Raw genomic sequence first — 24,134 nt, forward strand, 5'->3', positions numbered from 1 at the left:
GGAGCCCCAGGCCGAGGGAGATTGACAGTTATTTTGTGTTTCTTCCACTTGCGAATGATCGCACCAACTGTTGTCACCTTCTCACCAAGCTGCTTGGCAATGGTCTTGTAGCCCATTCCAGCCTTGTGTAGGTCTACAATCTTGTCCCTGACATCCTTTGAGAGCTGTTTGGTCTTGGCCATGGTGGAGAGTTTGGAATCTGATTGATTGATTGCTTCTGTGGACAGGTGTGTTTTATACAGGTAACAAGTTGAGATTAGGAGCACTCCCTTTAAGAGTGTGCTCCTAATCTCAGCTCGTTACCTGTTTAAAAGACACCTGGGAGCCAGAAATCTTTCTGATTGAGAGGGGGTCAAATACTTATTTCCCTCATTAAAATGCAAATCACTTTATAACATTTTTGACATGCGTTTTTCAGGATTTTGTTGTTATTCTCTCACTGTTCAAATAAACCTACCATTAAAATTATAGACTGATCATTTCTTTGTCAGTGGGCAAACGTACAAAATCAGCAGGGGTAAAATACTTTTTTTCCCTCACTGTATGTGTCATGCGAGTTGAGTAATTTGCAGATCATTTTTCAGTGTTAGGATGTTTGGCCAATACCAGTTAATCTTGTGTGGTTTTGGTGGGCAAGCGCCATTGATACTGGTAGGAACCTCCTGGTTACACCACCAGCCCACAGGGGATTATTGTGTCCGTCCGTCCGTCATGCATCCAAAAATGGGAGGGGTGGGGCTGGGTGGAGAGGGGAGGGGCTGGGTGGGGAGGGGGGGGGGCTGGGTGGGGGGGGCTGGGTGGGGAGGGGGGGGGGCTGGGTGGGGAGGGGGGGCTGGGTGGGGAGGGGGGGCTGGGTGGAGAGGGAGGGGGCTGGGTGGGGAAGGAGGCTACGGTACACATGAGGGGGTGGGTGGCCACCAACCACGTCAATTCGTGGGTATTGTACTATTTTTTTTGAGGAACAACTTTTTTTTTCTCTCCACCGTCCCAGGTCCCCACTCGGTCCCCACCCTTCACGCCGGCTTGTGCCCGCCCTCACAGTCGGGCATATTTGCGGAATGCAACACGTGGTGCCGCCGTTGATCCTGGCCATTCACCGAGCAACCCAACGTTCCTACCAGCTCCCTCCGCAGGAGAATGTGTTAATAGGTGCTATTGGCTGTGGGACAATGTTTTGGGCAGCTTAGGAGAGTGCAACAAAGAGCCATTCGTGTACTGAGTTTTTATTCTGCACAAATCTCTGCTCCCCCACCTTCATCAAGCTCACACTGACTTGCGTGGTGAGGTATGGTCAGTAACCTCCACGATCCGCACGGCGTGGGCAGACGCTCGTTCAGCAGCGGGTTGCCAAAAGCGCTGCATTTGTGTGGGTGTACACGTTTGTGTGTGCGTGTACACGTTTGTGTGTGCGTGTACAGGTTTGTGTGTGCGTGTACACGTTTGTGTGTGCGTGTACACGTTTGTGTGTGCGTGTACACGTTTGCACCACAAATTGTTCAGGCACTGGGCATCACACGTGTGTTTCCACTGGGTAAACATTAACTGTGTTCTCCGTTTTCACTCCCTCGCAGCAGTGCGGTGAAGCAGGATGGAGGGTCAACAGGACGTGAGCAGCTGGGGCACAAAGGAGGTGGGTGTTTTTATTTTAGTCGACGATGACTGCAGCTGAATGAAAATCATCAAGCGGGACCTTGGCTCCATACTCTTTGGTTCTATTCGGTAAAGTCACGTAGGTAAAAAAATAAGACAACAAAAATCACGACGTTTAAGCCACAGCACAAGCGGCCTTCATCAGGTGAAGGGACCAGGCTGTCTCGAGGACAGCGCTGGAGCTTAAAGGTCGCGGTCTGAGCGTGGCTGTGTTTCACTCCAGCGCTGTCCTCAAGACAGTCTGGTCCCTTCACCTGATGAAGGCCGCTTGTGTTGTGGCCGAAACGTCGTGATTTTTGTTGTTTTATTTTTTACCTACGTGACTTTACCGAATAGAACCAAAGAGTATGGATCCTTGCAGTCACGAAAGCTTTCAATCTGGAAGGGACCTTGGCTACGTATGTATGCATGCATGTTGAGCTTCTTTCGCACCGTACGTAGCCAACTGTGCTAATCCGCAGGTGCTTCGACTACGACTGAACGCCAAAGACCAAAGCGTGACTGACTAACTGCGGCGAGACGAAACGACCAGCAGTGCTAGTAATAAAAACAATACTAGTGGTGATAGTATTAACGAACGGTAGTCACAATAACAATAAGTCCGATCTTCACAGCACGCTCGTTATTCGTGCAGCGAGTCGCCGCGCGAAATCGCCGTGCCGCGAGTGCCGCGTGCGTCCCACGGACTCTTGACGGCACCGCCTGTGACCGCCGCCGCCGCCGCCGCCGCCATCTGCTCCTTCGCGCGCCTCTGCCAGGTGGGGACGTGGCTGCACAAAGAGGGCATGGGCGAGCTCTCGGAGCTGCTGAGCGACGTCCATCGCCTCGACGGGCCGGGGCTGCTGAGCCTCACGCAGGCCGAGCTGCTCGCGCCGCCCATATGCATGAAGGTGTTGGGCGACGCCAAGAGGCTGATTCGAGCCGTCGCATCGCTGCGTGCCGCCACGCGTGGTACGTGCCCCGCGACGTTGCCGCGCATTTGTTTGTCACCGTTAGCTCGTTCGTTGGCGGCGGCGTGGAGGGAGAGCACGGAGACCGCCGTTGAGTCTGGTCGGGGGGGCGAAATCCACGCCGAGCACGTCCGCGGACATGGGTCGTGGTCGCATCGGCCCCAGTCGTAGAGGGATGTCGGCTGAGCGTGGACCCTGGCCGGTTGTAAATCCGTTGCGAGGAGAGCCTGTGACCGCCGTGGAAGACGAACCGTGGAGTCGACAGTGAGAACGTGGTTCTTGATGTCGTCAGCTGTTTAATCCACCTTTCTACATTCACGTTGTACCTAAGGATGAGGATAATGCTGCGTGGTTTTGCCACGTTGAAAAAAAAAATTCGCAACGGTCAGCGGAGTGAAGTGCGATCAAACAACCCCCATGAAGGCCTGCTGAAACTAAACTTGGACTTCATCCAACAGTGGATTGACAGCGGGCTGTGAATTTGGATGTTTATTATTTCTGGAGGGTTATTGTGACATTGCGAAAAAAGTTTTGCTCGCGTGGCGGACATATATTTGTCAAGGTTGTCACTGATGAAACCTCAACACTACAACTATCAACGTGCGTTGGAGTTTCTATTTTTTATTTATTGTAAATGATATGCAAAGACAAGGCAACAAATTTTACGAATACATTTTCACAGCTGCTTTTAATCCCAAGTGTGGATTTCCAGGTGGGGCTGCACTGCTGTCGACATCTTCATAAGTTTAATTAAATTTCAGTGTAAACATTAAGAAACATCCGGGCGTGTACATCATTAGACCTCCTTTGCCAGTTCCAAAATATAATAATAGGGGTTTTCCCCTGTTTTCTGGCAACAAAACTGAAACCTTTTACAAGGAATCATGTGTGCATTAACCACAATACTTGTGGTCAAAATGCAAAGAAAAACCACACTATGATAATATATGATGCATTTTGATTTAAAGCTTTCGTGACTGCAGTGATTCATATTCTTGGTTCTTTCGGTAAAGTCACGTTGAAGGGAAACAATAAAATAATAAATATATATAAACAATAAAATTCTCACGACGTTTGGACTGCAACACAAGCAGTCATCATCAGGTGTGAAAACCAATGGCAAAAACATTTGAAAGAAGTGGCGGTTTGTATTTATTTATTTATTAGCGTTAGGGCCACAGATAGCGATTTGACAGTTTGTTTAGATGGACGAGTCCATCTGTGTTCGGAAAAGAGGAGGGGGGAGACGAAAAATTAATGTATGCTGTCTGAAAGCCACCGTAAGCGTGAACAATCAATTAAGACCCGAAATGGTTTATCAAATCCTTCCAATGATTGCTAAGCCAGAATCCATCTTCTCGGTTGAAATTGTCTCTGTGTTTGTATATGTGCATAGCCTCATGAACGAATCTCTCATGGTAGCCAGATGGCTTGCAAAGAAGTCAATGTCATGTGAGCCTACTGAATTATAACAGTGATCTGCCACGGCCGAGGTGTTGGTCCTACCGTGTTTAAGGTCTGCTTTGTGTTCACCAATGCGGTCCGAGACATGTCGTTTGGTTTCTCCAATGTAACTACTACCACAGAGGCAACTTAGTTTGTAGACACCAGGGTATGTATGTCCAGAATCACATCTTTTACAGACAGAACCAGATCACGGATTTTATGTAATGTGTTGAAACGGACCTGGATCTTGTGTTTATTCAAGATTTTGGAGATCTTTTTTGTCATCCCCGCAATGTAGGGTAAAGTGATGGTTTTGAAAGGCTCCTCAAGAGGGTCCTTCTTCATGGTTTGAGTGATAGCTTTGCAACCCTCAAAAACGCTAAGATGCAGCTCGCAACCTCATCAAAGATGAGCGTTTTGAATTATTTAAATTAAAAAAGAGGGATGACATTGTAATCCTCTCAGTTGATAAGGGCAATGCTACTGTCATCATGGATAAAATAGAATATAACAACAAAATTAAAGAATTATTCGACGATGGCAGCTTTACAAAAATAAAAAGAGATCCCACCAACAGCCTCGTCACACAAACCAACAAAATAATGTCTGATTCAACCGCATTAATTGATCAAACTAAACAGTTTTCGTTGAAACCTTCTGCTGCCAGGCCACCAAGATTATGCTGATTACCAAAAATACATAAAGTAGATACACCCTTTCGTCCCATCGTCTCTACTATCAACTGTCAAATCGCTATCTGTGGCCCTAACGCTAATAAATAAATAAATACAAACCGCCACTTCTTTAAAATTTTCTTGCTGTGGTTTTTTACACCTGATGATGACTGCTTGTGTTGCAGTCGAAACGTCGTGAGAATTTTATTGTTTTATATATATTTTATTGTTTTATTGTTTCCCTTCTACGTGACTTTACCGAAAGAACCAAGAATATGAATCACTGCAGTCACGAAAGCTTTAAATCAAAATGCATCATATATTATCATAGTGTGTTTTTTATTTGCATTTTGACCACAAGTATTGTGGTTAATGCACACGTGATTCCTTGTAAAAGGTTTCAGTTTTGTTGCCAGAAAAAAGGGGGAAAACCCTATTATTATAACCGGGTACGCGGTGTTCCCTTCCTGGTGTACTTTTCTGGGCGCCTTCAGGAGTTGAATTCAACTCCCGAAGATGCTGCCCACAGCAACGCGTGGCGGAGGCTTCAGAGTAAAAATGCTCAACACGCAGCTCAATCCGGAAAAAAAAATTATTTGGAAGGGAACACACATCTCATTGTTCTTGTTGTTTTGTTATTGTTTGTATGTTTTTACATTTGTAGCCCGGTGACGTATTCTACTTCTGTACAGCCAGGAAAACCCTCACGAGCATTTCACTTTGCGCGTGCTGTTACCAGGATGGGTCACGTGTGTTTTGTAGGAACGTCGTAAACAAACCTGGCGGAAGGATCACAAATCAAAATGAAACATCACCAGCTCCGTCAAGGACATTGCACTCGAACAAAACATACGCGGGAGGTCACGAGTGCTGCCTGGCCTTAAGAGCAGGGAGCTGCTGCTTCTGCTGCTGCCACTCTACGTTCCGTTCGTTAATTAAACAAGACAAATTGTATGACAGAATGCCTTGCATGGTCCATTCACGCTGGACCGCTGTATATGCATTTGCCAGAGGTGCTCAGGCACAAACAACACAAAAACCACTGCATTCATCAGTAACATTGCCTTAAAAGTGAAAAATATGTATAGAATGGACGCTGTATTGTGCATTAACCCTTTTTCCCAAGCAGAGAGACAAAGAGGCTAGAGAGTTTGAATAGTGGTTGGAGACTGCTGCGCTATACACCCCCTGCAGTCGCCAACTATTATTCACTTATTTGCCCTGGCCTCTTTATCTCTGTGCTAAGAAGGAGGGCCGTTGTCCAGAGCATCACTTATTGCACAAACATACGTTTTCATTATTGCACCAATGTTATTGGCGAACGTGTTGAGTTATTGTTGGTTGTGCTTGTGCGCCACTGCCAAGGCGGAATGACTTTCAGTTAGTTTAAACTCCAAATTGGTGAGTGATTGGTAGGGTGGTGCTTTTGTGAGGTTTTGAGTGAGAGCCGTTTGAGGGCTTGGTGACACGAATACGCAGCACGCGTGATGGTGCCAGGGGGCCCCTGACCACAGCTCGCGCGGTCCTGACCGTTGCATCCCGAAGTGACTTGCCACTGCATGGAGGCTCCGTTTAGCAATTCGAGCAAGGGTATTGATCGTCCTTGACTTTCCCAGCATTTTCTTCGCCGAGTCTCACGACTCTTCCTTCAGGAGGGTTCTGCCAAGTCCTTTTTTAGCAGTCGGAGACGATTAATTATTGCTGTGAATTCTTCCAAATTGAGTGATTTGCGGGGCGATACATTTTGTTCTTGGCAAATTTCGACAATGACGCCAGCACGCAGTGCCCTCACTCTTATTAATTAACGGCAATTGTGAAGCGGGCGACACGTAGGAATGTTACGGTTAATGCGTCCACAGTATTAACCATGGCGGCCGCTGGAATCGAACCGTGAAGCTCTGCAAGAGGGGGTGAATGCGCAACTGCTAGCACTCAAAATCTATCTACACGCAGGTGTCAACAGCCGACTGGCTGTAGCAGGCAGGCACGCATCGCACACGGTGATGGTGATGTGTCCGTTATGAAATAGAACATGATGTGGATTGCACTTGAACCCTGCATTACAGCTGTGAGCCAGGATAGCACCATTCACTGTAAGCTCAGTTAGTTGCTGTCTAATTGCCATGTGTTTTTGTAATTGTGTACAGGAAGCTATGAGGTGGAAGGCCCGTGCAGCTCGTATGGCCAATGTTGCTGTTTTCACTTCCACGAGCACCAGTTGCTCTCATCAGATCAAGGTTATGGTGCAAGTCCGCAGCAGCAGCATATGCAGCAGGTGGCGGAGAGAGGGAATGATCATCGCTACACCAATGGTTCGTATTTAAAAAAAATCTCGTAAAGTTTTCTTCCGATTGCGCTATTGACGTCATGTCATGAGTATAAGGATCCACTCGGATCTCTAGAGGAGCAGTGGAACCATTCGCATTTGAGAATGGCTCATCGAAGTGGATGTCACAGAACTCGGATCTCTAGAGGAGCAGTGGAACCATTCGCATTTGAGAATGGCTCATCGAAGTGGATGTGACAGAACTACATCTGAGATCCCTTCCAGTAGGGGGCAGCACTTTCCCACCCACCCTTCTGCAGAGAGTAACGTTCGTCGCATGACAAACAAATATTTTTAAAAATCTCAGAGGTCGAATTTACTCAAATTAACACGCAGAACCATATTTAATACGGTGGATTGTTTTGTGTGATGACCTGGCTGAGACCATAAACTCACTACTTTTGAAAATCCATGCAATGTTTGGTCTATAACTTCTACTGCACGAAAATACCTCTCCTTGGATGCATGAAAAGTTCAGACGTCACGTCTCTAAAGGGCAACGTAACTGCCGGGCCTCCGGTGCGAGGTTAAACAGAGCCGGCGTTTGCGCGGCACCGGCGCCGCTCATGAACCCCCGTCGCGGGCTCCTCCGCAGGCGTGCCGTATCGCAGAATCGCGCTCCGCGCGCACCAGGGCGGCAGCGTGCAGTCGAGCCTGCAGAACGCGTCGCCTGCAGCGCCAGCTGGCGGGGCGCGGGGGGGCGGCGGCGGGCAGGGCAGAGGCCACGGCGGCGGCGGGCGGAAGCTCGACCCCGAGTACTGGAAGACGCTCGTCAGCCTGGTGTACGTCGTGCTCGTGTTCGGGGCCACGGCGTTCGTCATGGTGATCGTGCACGACCGCGTGCCCGACATGGAAACCTACCCCCCCCTGCCCGACATCTTCCTGGACAAGTGAGGCAGTGCGGCGGCATGGTGCCGGGTCGGGGTAGCGAAAGCGATGGGCGAGGTGCAGCCCCAGCTGCCCCCTCGCGTGCCGCCGAGTTCCTGTGGCCCCCACCCTGCGTCACCGTTTGTGCTTTGTACCGGGCCTCGTGCTGAGTTACAAGGAAAAACGAAAAGGTGCAGCCCTGCAGTTTCTTGCTCCCGTCACTGCTGGCGGAAGGGTCTCCACTGCGGGGAGCTCTTGAGAGCCCTCTCTAAACGGCATTTGGCCTACTCTTCCACGTAGGCCAGGCGTCTTGGAAGCGGTGGGAGTTCCCATCTTCACCCTTCGCACATGTGGACCTGCCAGTCGACGAACTGTGCTGCACCCATTTATACAGCTGGGTGGACGGAGGTGGAGGGATTTGTGAAACTCTGTTTCAGCTGCCACGCCGGGAGATACAGTCTACCCGGTGACCTGCGCATGGCAATTCCAGTGTGCTAGCCATGACACCGCCGCAGCATTCCTGGGTGGGGGGGGGGGGGGGTGAGGTTATAATTACGTTTCTTTTAAGCAAGGTTTTTTTATTGTTATAGATAACATATCTTGGACATGCAATGTACTTATTTTCATGATTAGCCGCAGATTTTTGTCACGGCAGATGTGTGTCGGAATCTTCTTTCGCACCGTACGTAGTCTCACCGTGCCAGTCGGAGGTGCGGGGGAGGGACAACAAGCTAAACACAAAGAGCAGTTTTATTCTTAGCTCTTTCGGTAAAGTCACGTTGAAGGGAAACAATAAAATAATAAAATATATATAACAATAAAAATTCTCACGTTTCGACCATAACACAACAACGGCAATGATCCTTGCCGTTGTTTTTTTTTCACACCTGATGACGACCGTTTGTGTTATGGTCGAAACGTCGTGAGAATTTTTTTATTGTTTTATATATTTTATTATTTTGTTGTTTTCCTTCAACGTGACTTTACCGAAAGAGCTAAGAATATGCATTACTGCAGTCACGAAAGCTTTAAATCAAAACAAAGAGCAGTTTCAAAGAAATTAGTTTTCAAATTAGATGTCTCAACGCACGATTGTGAAATTCCCACACCCGCAATTAAAGGTTTGCCCCTCTGACCGATGCGAAGTTGGGTCGTGGTGTAATATTTAAACGCGGAATTTGCAACAATTAATTTCGCAATACAGCGACATCATGTACACGTGAGGCCGTTGTTTGCCGCGTTGACGGCAGCGCCGCCGTGTGTGTGTGTGTGTCTCAGCGTTCCACGGATCCCATGGGCCTTTGCCATGACCGAGGTGTGTGGCCTGATCCTCACCGCCATCTGGAGCTCCGTACTCGTCTTTCACAAGCACAGGTAAACGCGTGCCCATGTGCAGCGAATGTTTTCGGGCTAACGCGCCTCCCCAGTATCAGTCTTGGGGAGGATTGTTAATTAAGACTTTAAACGCACGTTACTGCTGTACCGTTTAACCCGAGTCACCGTCATCACGAAGACATCGGTGGAAGGCTGAAGAGATCAAATTAAGAAATAGGAAAACATACAGAAATGGGTTTGGAACATTTCTGTAAAGATTTGAGAGGGCACCAGCAACACGTGCGGTTAACGGAAGAGTCCAAGGGAACGAGTTCTCCCTTTGCATCACTCCACCACGTGGTCCAGCAATAACCTTTTCTAACTCTTTTGTAATTCAAATTTTTGAAAATACACTCGATATTGATTTTGATGAACGAGGCTATGGAGTCTCACCGAGCCAACTCGTTGGCAGCTGTTGAGAATTCTAGGAGAAGGGGGTGGAATGGCGCAGATCTGGCCTTTGTTTTTCAATCGCACGCACGATTTTCTTCGATATAACTCCTGCTACTTATACAGTAAATTAGACTCAGCCTTAAATGAGTGCCTAGTACTGTTTAGACGTCATCACTGGGGAGACAAAGATGGTCGGGCATGGTGCAAACCACACCGACCACTTGTGCTGGATAATAACACTTATCCAGTTTGTTAAAGGCTACACGGGGGAGCTTTGTCTCTGTACGCGTGCGTGTGTGTGTGTGTGTGTGTCTCTGCTCAGGTCCATCCTGCTGCGCCGCATGTTCTCGCTGATAGGCACCGTGTTCCTGCTGCGCTGCGTCACCATGTTTGTGACGTCGCTGTCGGTGCCGGGCGTGCACCTGCAGTGCTCGGGGAAGGTACGTGCAGCGTGCGCTGTTCCCTTGGTGACAGTGAACGCCTGCAAGCCCCCAATGTCGTGCTAGGGGGTTGGCCCCCATCCATAGCTAGACGATGAAAAATCCCTGACCCGGGGCAACTCGCACAAAAGTGGCTCAACTCCATTCAGGTTACTTCTGCTCCATGCTAGCCGATTACCAAAATCGAATCGACCCAAACGCCCCAAACTGCTGTTGCCCTTTGTGTCAAGCAACGCCAGAAGACGTCTCCCTTTTTCTCAGTTGCCCAAAGCGCGGACCAAACATGTAATTGATTGATCTCTGGCGAAACCCTTCCAAAGCGGTGACACAACGCCACCTATAAACAGAAAGTGCGAGGTTAAACAACAACAACAACCAACAGCCACCATGCCGCCACTAGCTGGCGGTGACATCACCACTGTGCAGGAGCCAGACACAGATACAGTCAGCTGGCCAGCGGATTCGTTGATTACTTTACAGGAATGCTTATTGGCACTCATTCGACCGTTTTTTTTCTCAACAAATTGACGCTATTTAACTGTGGTTTGGAAGTACAGGTACGCAGCACCCATTACATGCGTATGCATTCATAAGACATCTCGACTCTTGGCATGACTGCCGATGGCGATAGTCAACGCAGCATGAGGACACCGAGTAATAATAACATTACAAATAATAATTTAACAGCCCTTTGTCAGTCCACTGCTGGATAAGGCCCCCTCCCCATGCCGCCTTGTTCGCGAGGGTTTTTGTACCATACTTCACCACGCCGGTCAGTGCAGATCGGTGAAGTGGTGGGGCAGAATTGGTTCAGGTATCACTCGCCACCGATGATTGTCGTGGCTGGTGACCGAACTCGGGCCGCCGGGTTCGCAGTACGCCAACGCGCCACCACTCCACCTCCCACTGAGCAACAATTTGAGGATCTCCAGTTGTTCAGACGCAGCACCAGGAGGACGAGTCTTTGTCTCGTGATGATGTAATCGGTTGTAAAGTCCAAGCACATATGTTTGAAGCGGAATGAGTATATTCCAGCGGATGACCAAATAGGAAAATGTGGTGCTGCCACCTCCGATTAGCACGGTTGGCCACGTACTGTGCGAAAGAAGTGAAAAGTACATACGTACAACAGGCCATGTATGGGAGTTGGCATTATCGGGGTTCTCCAAGAATGGCAGTGACCCGAGCACAGAGTATGAGATGAAAGTGGTTGATTGTGATGCTGTATTCTGGGTAATGTTTACACAGTACGTTTAATTTCACTTTGATTCTCCCCTCCGTGCTTTTCTCTGTCCCTTCTCTTTCTCTGATCTTTCCCTCTGTCCAACTTCGTCTCATCACCCTCCCTTCAATCTACAATTTTCAGGAAAATCAACAAGTAAGTTACCTGAATTTCTCCGACTTAGTACCTTCACGGCTCAATGGAACTAACGGACCTCATTAACACGGTGTGCGTGTACCTGTCTGCGTTACGCCTCTTGCGGCTCTCACTGCATGTGCTAACCAACGCCAGTCTCCTCCAGAGCTATGGGTTTTTTTGTTTGTTGTTGCGCACATTTGTGTATTGTCGGGGTTCTGTGCGCGACCACACGCCCCACACACCGTGCCGGTCTGTGCCGGAGCGTCTGTGCTCGTACCAGCGGCGGCGGCAGCACCCCCCAGAGGGCTCGCTTGTAAACGGGCGCCAAATCCTCTTAGCCACGGTGGGCCCGGCGCCGGTGGTGATGTCAACCCCTCCTTGGCTTCCGAGATACGAGATGTTCGTGCCGCACGTGCCCGGGTGATTCGGTCGTTGGCTAACCTACATTGGACGATAGAAGCTCACGAAGCCGGACTCCATCGAGCCCGGATTTGATGGGTAAGCTGGCGAGACCACCGATATAAACGTTGTAAACTCAGAGCGGCGCGCTGCTGCGTGCGGTAGGGTGCGGAGTAACCGGCTGTGCTAACCTTGCGGGGAGGAAATTCTCTTAATCGCTTACGAGGAAGCGTAAGGCACCATCCCCAACCATTGTCATCCACTCAAATGCAACGTGTACGAGAAATGCCGAAGCTATCAGCACCACATCCTGTGCCGTTCTGTTTTATAGGTTTGGTGCCGTTGAACGTACTCACTTACATTCCGCTTTGATATCATTTGACAAAAATAAGAATACCGTACACTCTACCGTACAGTTTATTGGGTGTAAGTATCAGCCTTCCCCCCCCACTCTGCCTCTTGGTGATCGTGATTTAAATTAAACAGTGCAGAACACAAGTGATTAAAAATAATATGTTATTAAACTTAAAATATGAAGATTAGAAATACCTACTGATACGTTGTGAATTATTACGTGCTAATTTAATGTTAGGTGTTCAGCGTAAATTAATGGTAATAATTTATTATTTATTTGACATTTGGCAGACATCCCCCATAGCAGGGAAGCCTCTGTCCCACATGAGTCTGGCTTTGGGGGTTTTACTGGATCGCTGTGGATGCAGACCGGCTAAACGTTTCACTTGACCAGCTCTGTAAGTCGGCACACGGGAAGCACCAAGTGGCCACACGCATAAAAGAACTTAAGTGAAAATCGCCCCTTAACTGGCCACTGACTTAAATATAAAAATATATAACAGGTGAAATTGTTGGCAGTGGCCCTTGTGACAGATGGCCGTTGCCCAAAAAGCGTCACCTGTGAAGAAGAACCGTTACCCGAAACGTCCACCTCTTTTATACTTTATCGTGTAAAGGCCACGGCGCTGTTGATGAACATGATTTTTTTTGCCGTTATGCGTGCCTGTGTACCATTGCCAATGCAGCAGCATCGCCACCAAGTAACGTGTTGTCTGAGTTATGTGTGGGGTGAAAGCAATGTTGCACTTAAGTTGTTCCATGCCTCCCCTGGCCCCAGCACGCGGTGGCGTGGTCGCGGGCACGCGAGGTCTCCCTGTGCAAACCGCACGCGGCCCGTTAAGAATTATTGTGGCAGCACAGCCATCTGTGGCTACGCGCTAGCTCCAAACACATTTCTGTGCAACTACCCATAGCTTTCGGACGGGGCTATGCTTATGCGCTGTCGGTGTGCTGCCCATCCGGCCGTGGTCTCGGTGTCTGCATTGTGCATGGCTCAGTGCAGCTCCTGGCAAAACCCATGGCTTCTGGCGGAAGCGGCGCTTTCCATACTTTGTGCAGGTGTCGGCGAGCGGGTGCGTCACGTGCCCACGCACGCATGCGTGCGTGCGTTTGTGCGAACACTCTCATCCGCGTACCTGGTCATACGCTGTGCGCGTGGTCGTGCCTGCGGGCGGGCGTGCGTGCGTGCGTGTTTAACATGGGAACCCTGAGGGTGCCATCTCATGAGTGGCGGTGCATTCTGGGTATTGGTCTTGGCGCAGCTAGTGAAATGGGGCGTCCCCGCCGCCCCCCCCTCCCCCTCCCCGTCCCTTTTCCCGCCACTCCTCGTAGGCCAGCGTCCGAGCCCCTGTGCCTTGCGGGTACCCTGGCACAGTTGCGACCGCCAGCGCGCCCGATGGCTCCGCCGCCGGGTTTGAAATGTGGTCGTTGACGTTGCGACGGGTTTGTGTCTCGCGTTGCGCCCCAGTTGTACAGTGATTTTGGGGCGAAGCTTGAGCGAGCGTTGAAGATTTGGTCGGGGTTCGGGATGACGCTGACAGGCGTGCACACGTGCGGGGACTACATGTTCAGCGGACACACGGTCATCCTCACCATGCTCAACTTCTTCGTCACCGAGTGTAAGCCGCGCTCTGCTTATCAAATGCACCGGACGTAACCTTGAAATGCACTCTTCGCACATTAATTTAGAACGGTAATAATAATTTCAACGTGTTGGGGGCCGGCAGAGTATTCGATCCCTCTCGAATACAGAGAACGATTCGGAGTGGTGAGGAGGAACCGTAGACAAGCGGGAAGGCAGCCAGGCGAATGAGCTGGCACCAAAAAATGCTCAAGCTCTGCAGTCCTCTACATATTAAGGTGTTATCGGCCAATTAATGAGGGATTCAAAATAGATTAAAGTTTTTTTGGGTCAGATCGCGTAAAAAAATTTAGTGTTTACATGTGGGAGGAAACCGGAGCGCTCAGATAAAACCCACGCGTGCGAGGGGGAAACACTCTATCCCATACAGATGGAGCAGGAGGAGTCCACGTTTTTTCTCTAGTGCATTTTGGCGAGCCCCAACACCCGTGCGATCCACCAACTCTCACCTCCACAGTGCTTGATTGCAGGCCACGTGCATCGCCACCATCACCGCCACCATCACCGCCACCGCCCAGGCATTGATAATTTCTGATTGACGATGACGACACCACCACAGTCAGGAAGCCGGGTGGTCTCTGCCTTTGCGTGCGTGCTGCAGACACGCCCATCACCTGGCACTACCTGCACACTCTCTCCTGGGTGCTCAACCTCTTTGGCATCTTCTTCATCCTGGCGGCCCACGAGCACTACACGATCGACGTGGTGGTGGCCTTCTACCTGACGACGCGCCTCTTCCTCTACTACCACACGCTGGCGGCCGCGGGCACGTCCCGCCACTCGCGCCGCGCCCGCGTCTGGTTCCCCATGTTCTACTTCTGCGAGTGCCGCGTCGATGGGCCCGTGCCCAACCAGTACCACTACCCCCAGTTCGTGTCTGCGGTGCGAGCCAAGGTGGGACTCTAGGGTGCGGCACCCGGGCCCGCGTTCCCCCCACCCCTCACCCACCCTGCGCGTAACCGCCACCGGTGGCCCGCACTTGCGATTGGCACGGTTGGCTACGTACGGTGCGAAAGAAGTTCAACTTACACACGTACATTCGCGGCGGTCCTGTGAGCCAAGTTGGGACTGAAGGCCGACGCGATACCCGCTTGCTTGGCCCGTGCTGGGGCCACGCATGTGCCCCGCACTTGCGAGACCGCCACACTACTGCAGTGTCTCACCGCGCACTTGAAGTTCTCTCTCCGCTGTGTTCTCGCGCGGTACGACATTCAAACACACCAGGCGTCTGAACGGATATCTCCCGAGTTCACGAAGATACTCTGCACCTAGTCAGCGTCAACATACATACATCGGGGCCCGATTAACTGTGGTGCCATTGTGACTTTCGTATGGGGCCAACTATACTTGAGGGCCTAACACGATTAATTCATGGGTGGGCACCAATTCTGTACAGGGACCCCCAAACATTATGGTTATGGTTGGTGGGCCTTAAAGTGGCTATTGCTACCACTGCCTTCCCACGGAGAGGTCAATATCGCTCTAGGGGAGCCCCGTAGACTGCACGCCAGGGCCCCTTGGTGACGTGTGAAGCCTGGCACTGGCTACCACTGCAGCAGCAGCAGCAGCAGCACCCACGGTGCCATGGACCGTGACGCACCACTGCTCTACGTAGCGAATGAGAGCGGAGACGCGTGTGGTGTGTACGTCACTGTTCTGATGGTGAAATATATACGCGCACACACACACGTGCGTGTGCGTAAGTGGGCGTGCAATTTTATTTTCCGTAGTTTTGTGTTTACAAAAAGACCCTTTGACAGATTTGTTTGAGGTGGGCAGTGTGCGATTCAAAGTCTAGGATTTAATATAACAAGTTGCTTTGGGGAAGCCTGCCTTCCAGGTGACGTATACGATGCTTAGTTCTTTGTGGTAAAGCAATAAGCAAATAACGGAATGTTTAAGCGTTAAAAAATACACTTTACATTCACAGTGATGACTCTTTTTTTAGATTTAAGTTTTCCCGCAAATTGGTATGGTTTGTTTTATCGGAGACTTTTTAATCACTCGCAGTTGTGATTTCTCATCGCATGTGTTCACATTTAATTCATTGTTATTACATTTCTTTACCTTGTGCCAATGAGTGCACCAGAGTTTGTCGATCGGTAGGTCGCGTGCAATGGAGCAATGTGCGGGTACTACCCACCCCTTTCAAGACATCCGTGTGACCGGCGGGGAAAAGTAGGCCAAAACTACGATCTCTGAAGCCTCCCCTTCATGGTGAACCTTCTGCCAGCAGTGGTGTGAGCGAGGAATTGCAGAGCGACATCCTTAACTTTTATCTTACCCGTGCGTAACTGGGCAGCCGCATGAACAATACCCGTTAAGTTTGCTACATTTTCCACTCGTTGAGTTATGAACATTCTTAAGTTTCTACCTCTTATACTCTGCAACGTTCTCTATTACCTCTCATTATTGTCACACCCTTCTACTTATGTGGCTGACCTGATGTTTTACCTTGTTCGTTATATTGCGGGATGCTGGCCTTGCAACCCTGACGTCACAGTTGGATTCCCTTGGCATTTGAAACGATGGAGCAAGATTTTAAAAAAATGTCCCCCCGCACTTTGGTCCACGCAGCAGTATGATTGCGGACGCCACGGTTAGTCGATCGGCAGGTCGCTGCGGGAGGTACGGCCGCTTCAAAGACCGCTTGCCAGCGTGGAAGAGCCTCTGCAGGGCTTCCTCCAGTGGAGGCCCCCTCCCCCCTAGCAGTGGTGCGAGCAAGCAAATCGCAGGGCTACACCTTTACCTTATTTACATGTATTGTTGTACTTTGATTGTATCTCTTATTCACATTTCAAGTGTGCTCCCCGGCATCACCGATGCACGAGGCCAACAAACGTCCCGGCACGAGTCTCGCAGCGAGCGCTGCGCCGTCACGGCGATGACTGTGGATGGAAGGCGATTCCGTGGCGAAACTATTTCCAGCGTCGTGTGGTGTGCGGTAATGCCGTGTCATTAGCGGGATGATGCCATTTGTATTCAACATTTCTTCAGGCCTCGGTGCTAGGCCATACTGAATTAAGTGGCAAAAAAAATGTGTATATATTTTTTTGTCGTACGTTCGTTGGTGACCGAGTAGAGACTTTCAACTCTCTACGCTTGAGAGCTTGGTTTTATTTTGGGATGTGGGGGGGGATGGTGGGGGAGTGGGTGGGGGGGAGGGGGGAATTGTGAGGGGAGGGAGGCCCCTGACCAGTTTGTGAAGCCAGGATCTCGTCAGTGCTGCTCCTCTGCCACATTTACATGGCAATTAGCCCCATGGGCCATTGGGACTGTGTTTTCTGTAGCATCCCTCTTAGCAAAAGGATATGAGGCAGATAACAAAAAAACCGTAAGTAACGGAGAGATTTAGACTTGATAAAAGGAAGAGGGCAGAGTCCGTTGTGATAATGCTGTGTGGTGGTTAAATATTTGATACCGAATCATACAAACTTACATTTGGTGACCTAAAGAGAATCTGAAAATATTTGAGTTGTGTGAATTCGCACAATCGATATGAGGGGGCCGGGGATGCGGCCGCAGTGTAACGGTGTAACGGTCAGCACACCGGACTTGCAATCCGGAGGTCACCGGTTGAATTCGATCTCCCGGCGCGGAAGTTGAAACAACGGTGCAAAGTTTTTTTTTTAAATCCACCACGCCCCTGTCCACCCAGTAGCATATAAATGAGTGACACCACAGTGAATCGATCGGCGGCTCGTGTGTGGTGTGGTAAATTGTGGGTCGCCCCACCTCTTCCAAGACGTCTGGTCAGTTGTGCAAGGGTCGGTCTATTAGAGCAGGGGTCCCCATCCCCCGGGCCGCGGACCGGTACCGGTCCGTGGCCTGTTAGGAACCGGGCCGCACAGCAGCAGGAGGTGAGAGCGGTGAGTCCGCACGTGGCCCGCCCATTATTTTATTATTTACCACTTCCGTCCGCGCCTCTTTCCCGCACTGCGCACTTGTCTCAGTCACAGTGTTGGTAAGCCCACAAGCTAACCCCTAATAGCCACAATGAGTAAAAAAACAAACGTCGCTGGAGAGCTTCTTTGAAAAGGGGGAAAGACCCAATGGTGAAACCCACCCCCCCCGGTCCATGAAAAAATTGTCTTCCACGAAACCGGTCCCTGGTGCCAAAAAAATTTGGGGACCGCTGTCTTCGAGGGTCTCCCGAGAGCTTTCTCTGGCAGGCCCTTCCACCAGTAGTGGGCTGCATGGCCTCAATCGCACCGCTGTGGCTCGTCTTTAATTCTCCGTTCATGAAGGAGATGTACGCATCGGCCTGCCGGTGGTGTTCTGCTTCGGTGTCTTCGAGGTGGAATGTCAAGAGCCTGGAGGTATGCGATGTTTGGGTCTTGAGCGGAACAACATCGACGTCCAGAATTAAACACCCCATTGGAGTAGTGGCTTTGTCCATCCACACGTTTCCAGAATCTGGGAAACCCGCAGGAGAGTCTGTGGCTCGACCCAAACTGGACTCACAAGCCGTCCCCGATCCTCTCCGAATTCCTCGGACCCGTGGATCGCGCAGAGCAGTGTGGTTCGATGCGGCGTGCAGTGGTGAACCACCGCAGGTCGCCCTGGAGTGCAATGTGAAATAGGTCGCGTGTGAAACTATGCAATCGGTGTACAATGGGTGTTTACTGCAGTGCATGGTGACACAATGTAGCGCGGAGATGTGGTGCTCAGTAGGTTTTTGTATCGGTGAAAAATAATGACACCTGAGGAACAAACGCTCCAATTTTTTATGGGCATGGATTCCAGAAAAATAATTCCCTGTTCTCGGGATTATAAGACATCCCGGAAGGTAAGCCGCAACCCAAACTTTGGAGTCATTTTGGAAAAAAAGTGGATTTTATTAACGGGAGATCACGGTCCTGTGGAGAGCCAACTTCCAGGTGATTTGGAATGCGCCCCTTGAAAATGGGGGATTGGTGTCTCCTAGATGATTAATCTCAACAGCTGATGGTGTCTTCTATTCTCTGGGTGGTAATGTGTTGCTATGGACAACTGTCTTCCGGTAAATTTATATGAACAGCTGTTTTTAAAACCCGACATCCAGAGGACGATGTCTTCTCCGGATTTGTAAAAAAAAACGCCGCCAACCTTTCATTAAAAATACAGGGAGAGGAAAAAAAACCCTTGCATCTTGTCATCGAATAAATATTGTATATTGCTTATCAATAATAATCTCCAGCTGAATAATCGGAACTTTTCGTTTGCCACAATTTTACAAATGAACGTTTGCTACCATGTGACCTGCGGCTGTTTGACAGAGAGCCCTTTCTTTCTTTACCCAGAAAGGCCCCGACAGAGTCTCGATCTCAAGGCGATGCTCAATTACGCGTGAGCCTTTGTATAGAGCACGTGTGTGTGGAGAGCCAGGCATCTGTAATCGGCACGTGCAACTTCCACGACTGGCTAGAGGACGAGCTCGCCAAGCCGAGCGCCGGTCCGTTGCCGACCTGAGCGGGGAGACGTCGCCACTTTGCCACTCTGCCACTTTTGTGACTTTGGGAGGTAAACGCGAAGAGACGACGCGGAAAACCTCCTCGCCCATGACAAATCCGTGCCCAGGGTGCGACGAATGGAAGAGTCTCTCAAAATGTGCATTTCTAAAATCCCTTTGGTGTGGAGTTAGGGTCTGTGCATTGTAAGACCAACACGGTTGAGAAAATCTACACCCGACCCCAGCGACGCTTGAAATGGCCGCACGATGTTTGTGATGTGGTGGGTTTTTTTTTTAATCCATAAGTGAAAGCCTACGGTTAAACTGTTATTTGTATTATGATCGCAGAGGCCCCAAGGCCTACAATGTCAAGGCAACACAGAGAGCACAAGTCAAGGCAATGGGTGTGGAGTGATACGAGGTGCATAAGAGCCGTCCATAAATGACGTCACGCGAGTTTGGACGATTTTTGACCCCCCCCCTCGTCACACAGCGTCACAAAGTCAGACCCCCCCCCTCATATATGACGTCACAAAGCTCTGCCCACCCTCCAAAAAATAAAACACGCTTCAAATCGTTTTAAACTATTGTCATTGTAGTGCGTATTTAATGTGGCGCTGCACTCTGATGTTGTAGGAGAAAACATTTGTTAAAAAGTATATTTAATTAAATAGAACGTGTTGTCTATATTTATTTAAAGTTGCGCATTTTGATGTGACGTCACATTTCTCAACCCCCCCTGTTGTATATATAGGTGTTATGAAAATTGATGAAAATAATGAAAATTAAATGAAATTTGAGATTTGCATAATTTATCCGAAATTATGTTAATCAGTGTAATTATGCGCATAAATTATGCTGATTCGAGAGATAATTGTATTAATTTATGCGAGTGGGCGTGGTTATGATAATGCAGGTCGTTATGGATTATCAGGTCGAGCCTCGGTGACTAGGATTGTGTTATGAATTGGAATGACGCAATTAATCGTATGCAGTGACGCAGGCGTTGTGAGCGTGAATGAGAGAGAGTCGATTCGACTCTGCTCTTTAATTCCGTATTATCGATAAGGATACGATTACTCTCGATTGAACATTACGAATTATGTGTGTTATGGATTATGTGTGGTGATAGTGTGCTTATGATAGGTCCCCAGGATTCAGATCTCATACGCAGAACAATATTATGCAGAATTTCAGGAAGAATCACACACAAACCTTCTGCTTTAATCAATTTTATTTCTAGCTAACTTTAATTTTGGATAATATGAAAACTCAATCTCGGGAGTTTGGAATTTCAACACAGCGTGAACATGATACCATCACGATTACGTTGTTTCACCTCGATAGCGGCACCTGTGGTTAATTCCCGATGCGTAACGCAATCGATCGGTTGTTGAGAGAGAGATTAAAAACATGCGAACTATTCTATCAAAACCTTAACCTTATAATATGCAAACTCGTATTCTTGAATGATTACACAACACGGCACTCGGTCTTTGATTCGTATCCAATCCTTAACACATTCTGATATGCGAAATTATTATGCTTGAAATCGTCAGCACAGTACCACGGCGATGTTCGTTCATTGATTCATCAACGATTATGCAATTAAAGCGTTCGACTGAAATAATTCTGATTGCCTCATCAACGTAACTCAATGGGTGGCGATGTTTTTCGTTATCAGCTAATAGTTGACGCAGTTATCATGAGTCTTGTATGTTTAATGGGAGGGTTGTTGATTTCTTGCGTTGAGCAAACGCCTAGGTTGATTTCCTTGTCAAAAAAAATTGTTTGTTCGTTGTGTAGCGGTGGGGGAGTGAGGAGGGGGGAGAGTGTGGGGGGGCATACGAACAACTGCCAGTTTCTGTCCACCGCTGGCTGGATGAGTCAGCACGACGCTCGCCGTCGTCGCGCCGATGGGTGTTGAGTGCAGGACCGCTGCCCTCTCAGCCCTGGTGACGCGAAGTTGCGCACTGTAGCACGCTGGTGGCACGCTGTTGGCACGCGCTGGTGCTGATGCTGGTGGCACGCTGGTGGCGCGCTGTTGGCACGCGCTGGTGCTGATGCTGATGGCACGCTGGTGGCGCGCTCCCTCTCCTTGAAGATGCGCGAACGCGCCCGTGCTGATTCGCTGATAGCAGTTTCTCTCCACTGCTGGCTGAGCTGCTGCACGCTCTTGCTTGGCGTTGCTGGCCGCGCTCTTTCTCCTTGAAGTTGCACGAACGCGCCCGTGCTGATTCGCTGACAGCAGTTTCCTCCACTGCTGGATGAGCTGCGCCGGCGCGCGCTCTTTCCGCTGCTGTGGTATCTGACGCTGCGCTCGCGGGCGACAGGTCAAGTTTTTCTTCTGCTGAGTGAGCCGAGTGGCACGCGCTCTCTTTGTTGAGGTTGTTGGCGGCTCTCTGACAGCAGGTTTCCTCCACTGCTGTATGACTCAAGTCGCACGCACTTGGCCACTGGTTTGCTGAAGTTGTTGGCGGCTGCCCAAGCTTTTCCGCTGCTGGTTGAGCCACGTTGCACGTGCTTTCTTTGTGGAGATGCTCGAGCGCTCTCAGCGCTGATTCGCTGATAGCAGTTTCTCTCCACTGCTTTATGACTCACTTTCGTTGATACATCGCGACTCAGCGATCCTCGCTACTCAGCGAGGCTCGGAGCCAGCCGCTCCATGCGACTGCTCGTCCTGTGGACGTCTTGACTCGCTGATCTGTCTTGACTCTTGACTTAACTTCACTGACTTTTTGAAAATGCGGCTGACTTATATTCAAAACAATTCTCTCTGCGCAGTGGAAAAGGGGGGGGGGGCGGGGTCTGTGTGTGTGAGTTCGTGTGTGTGTGTACAGATGGCTCCTGCGATAACGATCTGTTTGCCCTGGCGTGAAATTCCTCTCTCGCGCTCTTCGGGAGAGACAAAGGTGGTCGGGGTTGCTTGGGATATTGTTTAAACTCTTTCGTAAGTTTGCCCGTTCGTCTCATTCCTTCTCGATAACCTTTGATGTGACTCGGTATTCCTGCTCCAAGCTTTGTTTTAACAGTAAAAGTATTAAAGGTGAAAATCATTTGATAGCGAATTAATTATTGGATAATAATTCACTGATGTATCTGGTGGCCTGGTCTTAATTGGAGTGAGCGCGAGGACCGCTAACTTTAGCTTATTCTTGTTATTGCATTTTAATTTTGAACCGTTGTTTTAATGACAGAGGAAAATATATATATGGTTTAACCCGTGGGCGTCCTCGTTTCTGGCTTGCGATGGGCTTCCCTCTGCGTGACCTCCCTTAGGGCACATCAACTCTTGTTCATCTGGAGATCTTCGCAGATAGCTGCTAACATCCTCGCCTCGAGAGTTTTATTATTTCTTTATTTTTTAATGGTCTGTTTATGACCGACATCTGGTTTTTCGTGTTTCTGGCTTACGGGTTTTATTCATTATTAAAAAAATATATATTGTTTGTCACGAAAGAAAGGAAAAAGAAATCTATGTGTATGCATCCGTAAATATTCTTATGGATATTAATTGTGGAAAAAGGGCCGTATACAACACCCCCCCTCGTCACACATCGTCACAAATGGCTGACCCCCCCCCCCCCCCAGGTGCGTGACGTCATTTATGCAGAGCCCCTTATGACCAAATCACCTCGTGTTACCTGGTCTCCTTAGATCTCGGAAGCCAAGCAGGTTTGAGCCTGGATAGGACTCAGGATTGTTGTCCACGTGTAGTTGTCCTTCCCCCGCACCTTCCGATTAGCGCGGTTGGCTACGCACGGTGCAAAAGAAGTTCAAGCAGGTGTAATTGGCTCCTGTTTGGCAGTGCATACACATACATTGTTGTACTCCACTTCTGTGCTCCCCTACCTTTACCAACCTGCACTGCCTAGCACGGTGAGATCTGGTGGAATAACCCCCATGACTTGCATAGCTGTGTGTGAATGCCCTGATCCAGCAGATTGACAACAGCAGGCCTGTAGCACGTGCCACACTACACACGTGTAGTGTGGCACGTGTGTAACACGTACTACACACGTACTACACACGTGCCACAGTACACGCGTGTGTAGCACGCGTTTTTTTTGGTGGTGCTGCTGCATTGGCTGCGGTTCACAAAGCACAGCTAGCAAGCCAGAACACTGAACACATTTCGTAAATAAGGCCGCGTGGCCTTCAAGCGATAAATACAGAAGGGGGCGACGTTTTGGGCTGTGGCCCTTCTCCGCAGAGCGGAACAATGTGCAATGATGGGGCAATTGCCCGAAACGTCGCCTATTTCTGTATTTACCACCCCACTCAAGGCCGCGGTGTCATTGACGATTGTGTTGACTTTGTCGCTGAAGTAAGAAGAAGAGGAGAAGGGTTTTCTGAACGCCGAGCGGTGCTACGGAAGGAGGAAGACGCCACGTGCTGCGGTGAAGGCGGCTGCGTGAAGTGCGGACGAGATTTTAATTACTGCGATTATCACTCTGGTTATTTTTATTGATACTTTTTAACCCCCTTGCTGAGTGTTCACAGTAGAGAGGGGGGAGAAGAATAAGGTGGGGGGGGGGAGGGGCGGGTGCAACGATGGGTGCCCGTTTCCCGATGAAATAATTTTCGAGTGATCGTCGTCTGTTGTGTAACCGCGTGAAGGCTTTGCGGGGTGAGGGCGGCACGCATTGCCGCAGTCTTTGACGTCCACTGGGAGGCTGACGGCGCCCGTGTTCGTGGTTAAGTTGTTGGTTATGTTGTGGTCATGTTGTCATGACGTTGTGGTTATCACAGCTGTCTTACCCACACGGTTTCATCCCGTCTTCTTGCACGTGGAAATTTAGTTTTCCGGTCCAGACGGCGTACAGCC

The 24,134-nt window shown here is 49.6% G+C and overlaps 1 protein-coding gene across 2 annotated transcripts in view; it reads left to right on the forward strand.

Moving 5' to 3' along the window:
• Positions 1-16,972, forward strand: part of SAMD8 (sterile alpha motif domain containing 8) — a 31,510-nt gene extending 14,538 nt beyond the window's left edge. Inside the window, exons 3-10 of one of the 2 annotated variants that reach the window (XM_076073044.1) lie at positions 1,572-1,630; positions 2,409-2,601; positions 6,868-7,032; positions 7,642-7,936; positions 9,192-9,287; positions 10,003-10,120; positions 13,702-13,852; positions 14,477-16,972. In XM_076073044.1, coding sequence (XP_075929159.1) covers positions 1,589-1,630; positions 2,409-2,601; positions 6,868-7,032; positions 7,642-7,936; positions 9,192-9,287; positions 10,003-10,120; positions 13,702-13,852; positions 14,477-14,781 — 1,365 coding nt within the window. In that variant the 5' untranslated portion in view covers positions 1,572-1,588 and the 3' untranslated portion in view covers positions 14,782-16,972. The remainder of the gene's footprint in view (positions 1-1,571; positions 1,631-2,408; positions 2,602-6,867; positions 7,033-7,641; positions 7,937-9,191; positions 9,288-10,002; positions 10,121-13,701; positions 13,853-14,476) is intronic. The other variant, XM_076073045.1, reaches the window with a different exon arrangement.
• Positions 16,973-24,134: the final 7,162 nt, after the last annotated feature.

The sequence above is a fragment of the Petromyzon marinus genome, chromosome 40 (genome assembly GCF_048934315.1).
Source record: "Petromyzon marinus isolate PM22_M1 ecotype Great Lakes invasive population chromosome 40, UKy_Petmar_22M1.pri1.0, whole genome shotgun sequence".
Lineage (NCBI taxonomy): Eukaryota > Metazoa > Chordata > Hyperoartia > Petromyzontiformes > Petromyzontidae > Petromyzon > Petromyzon marinus.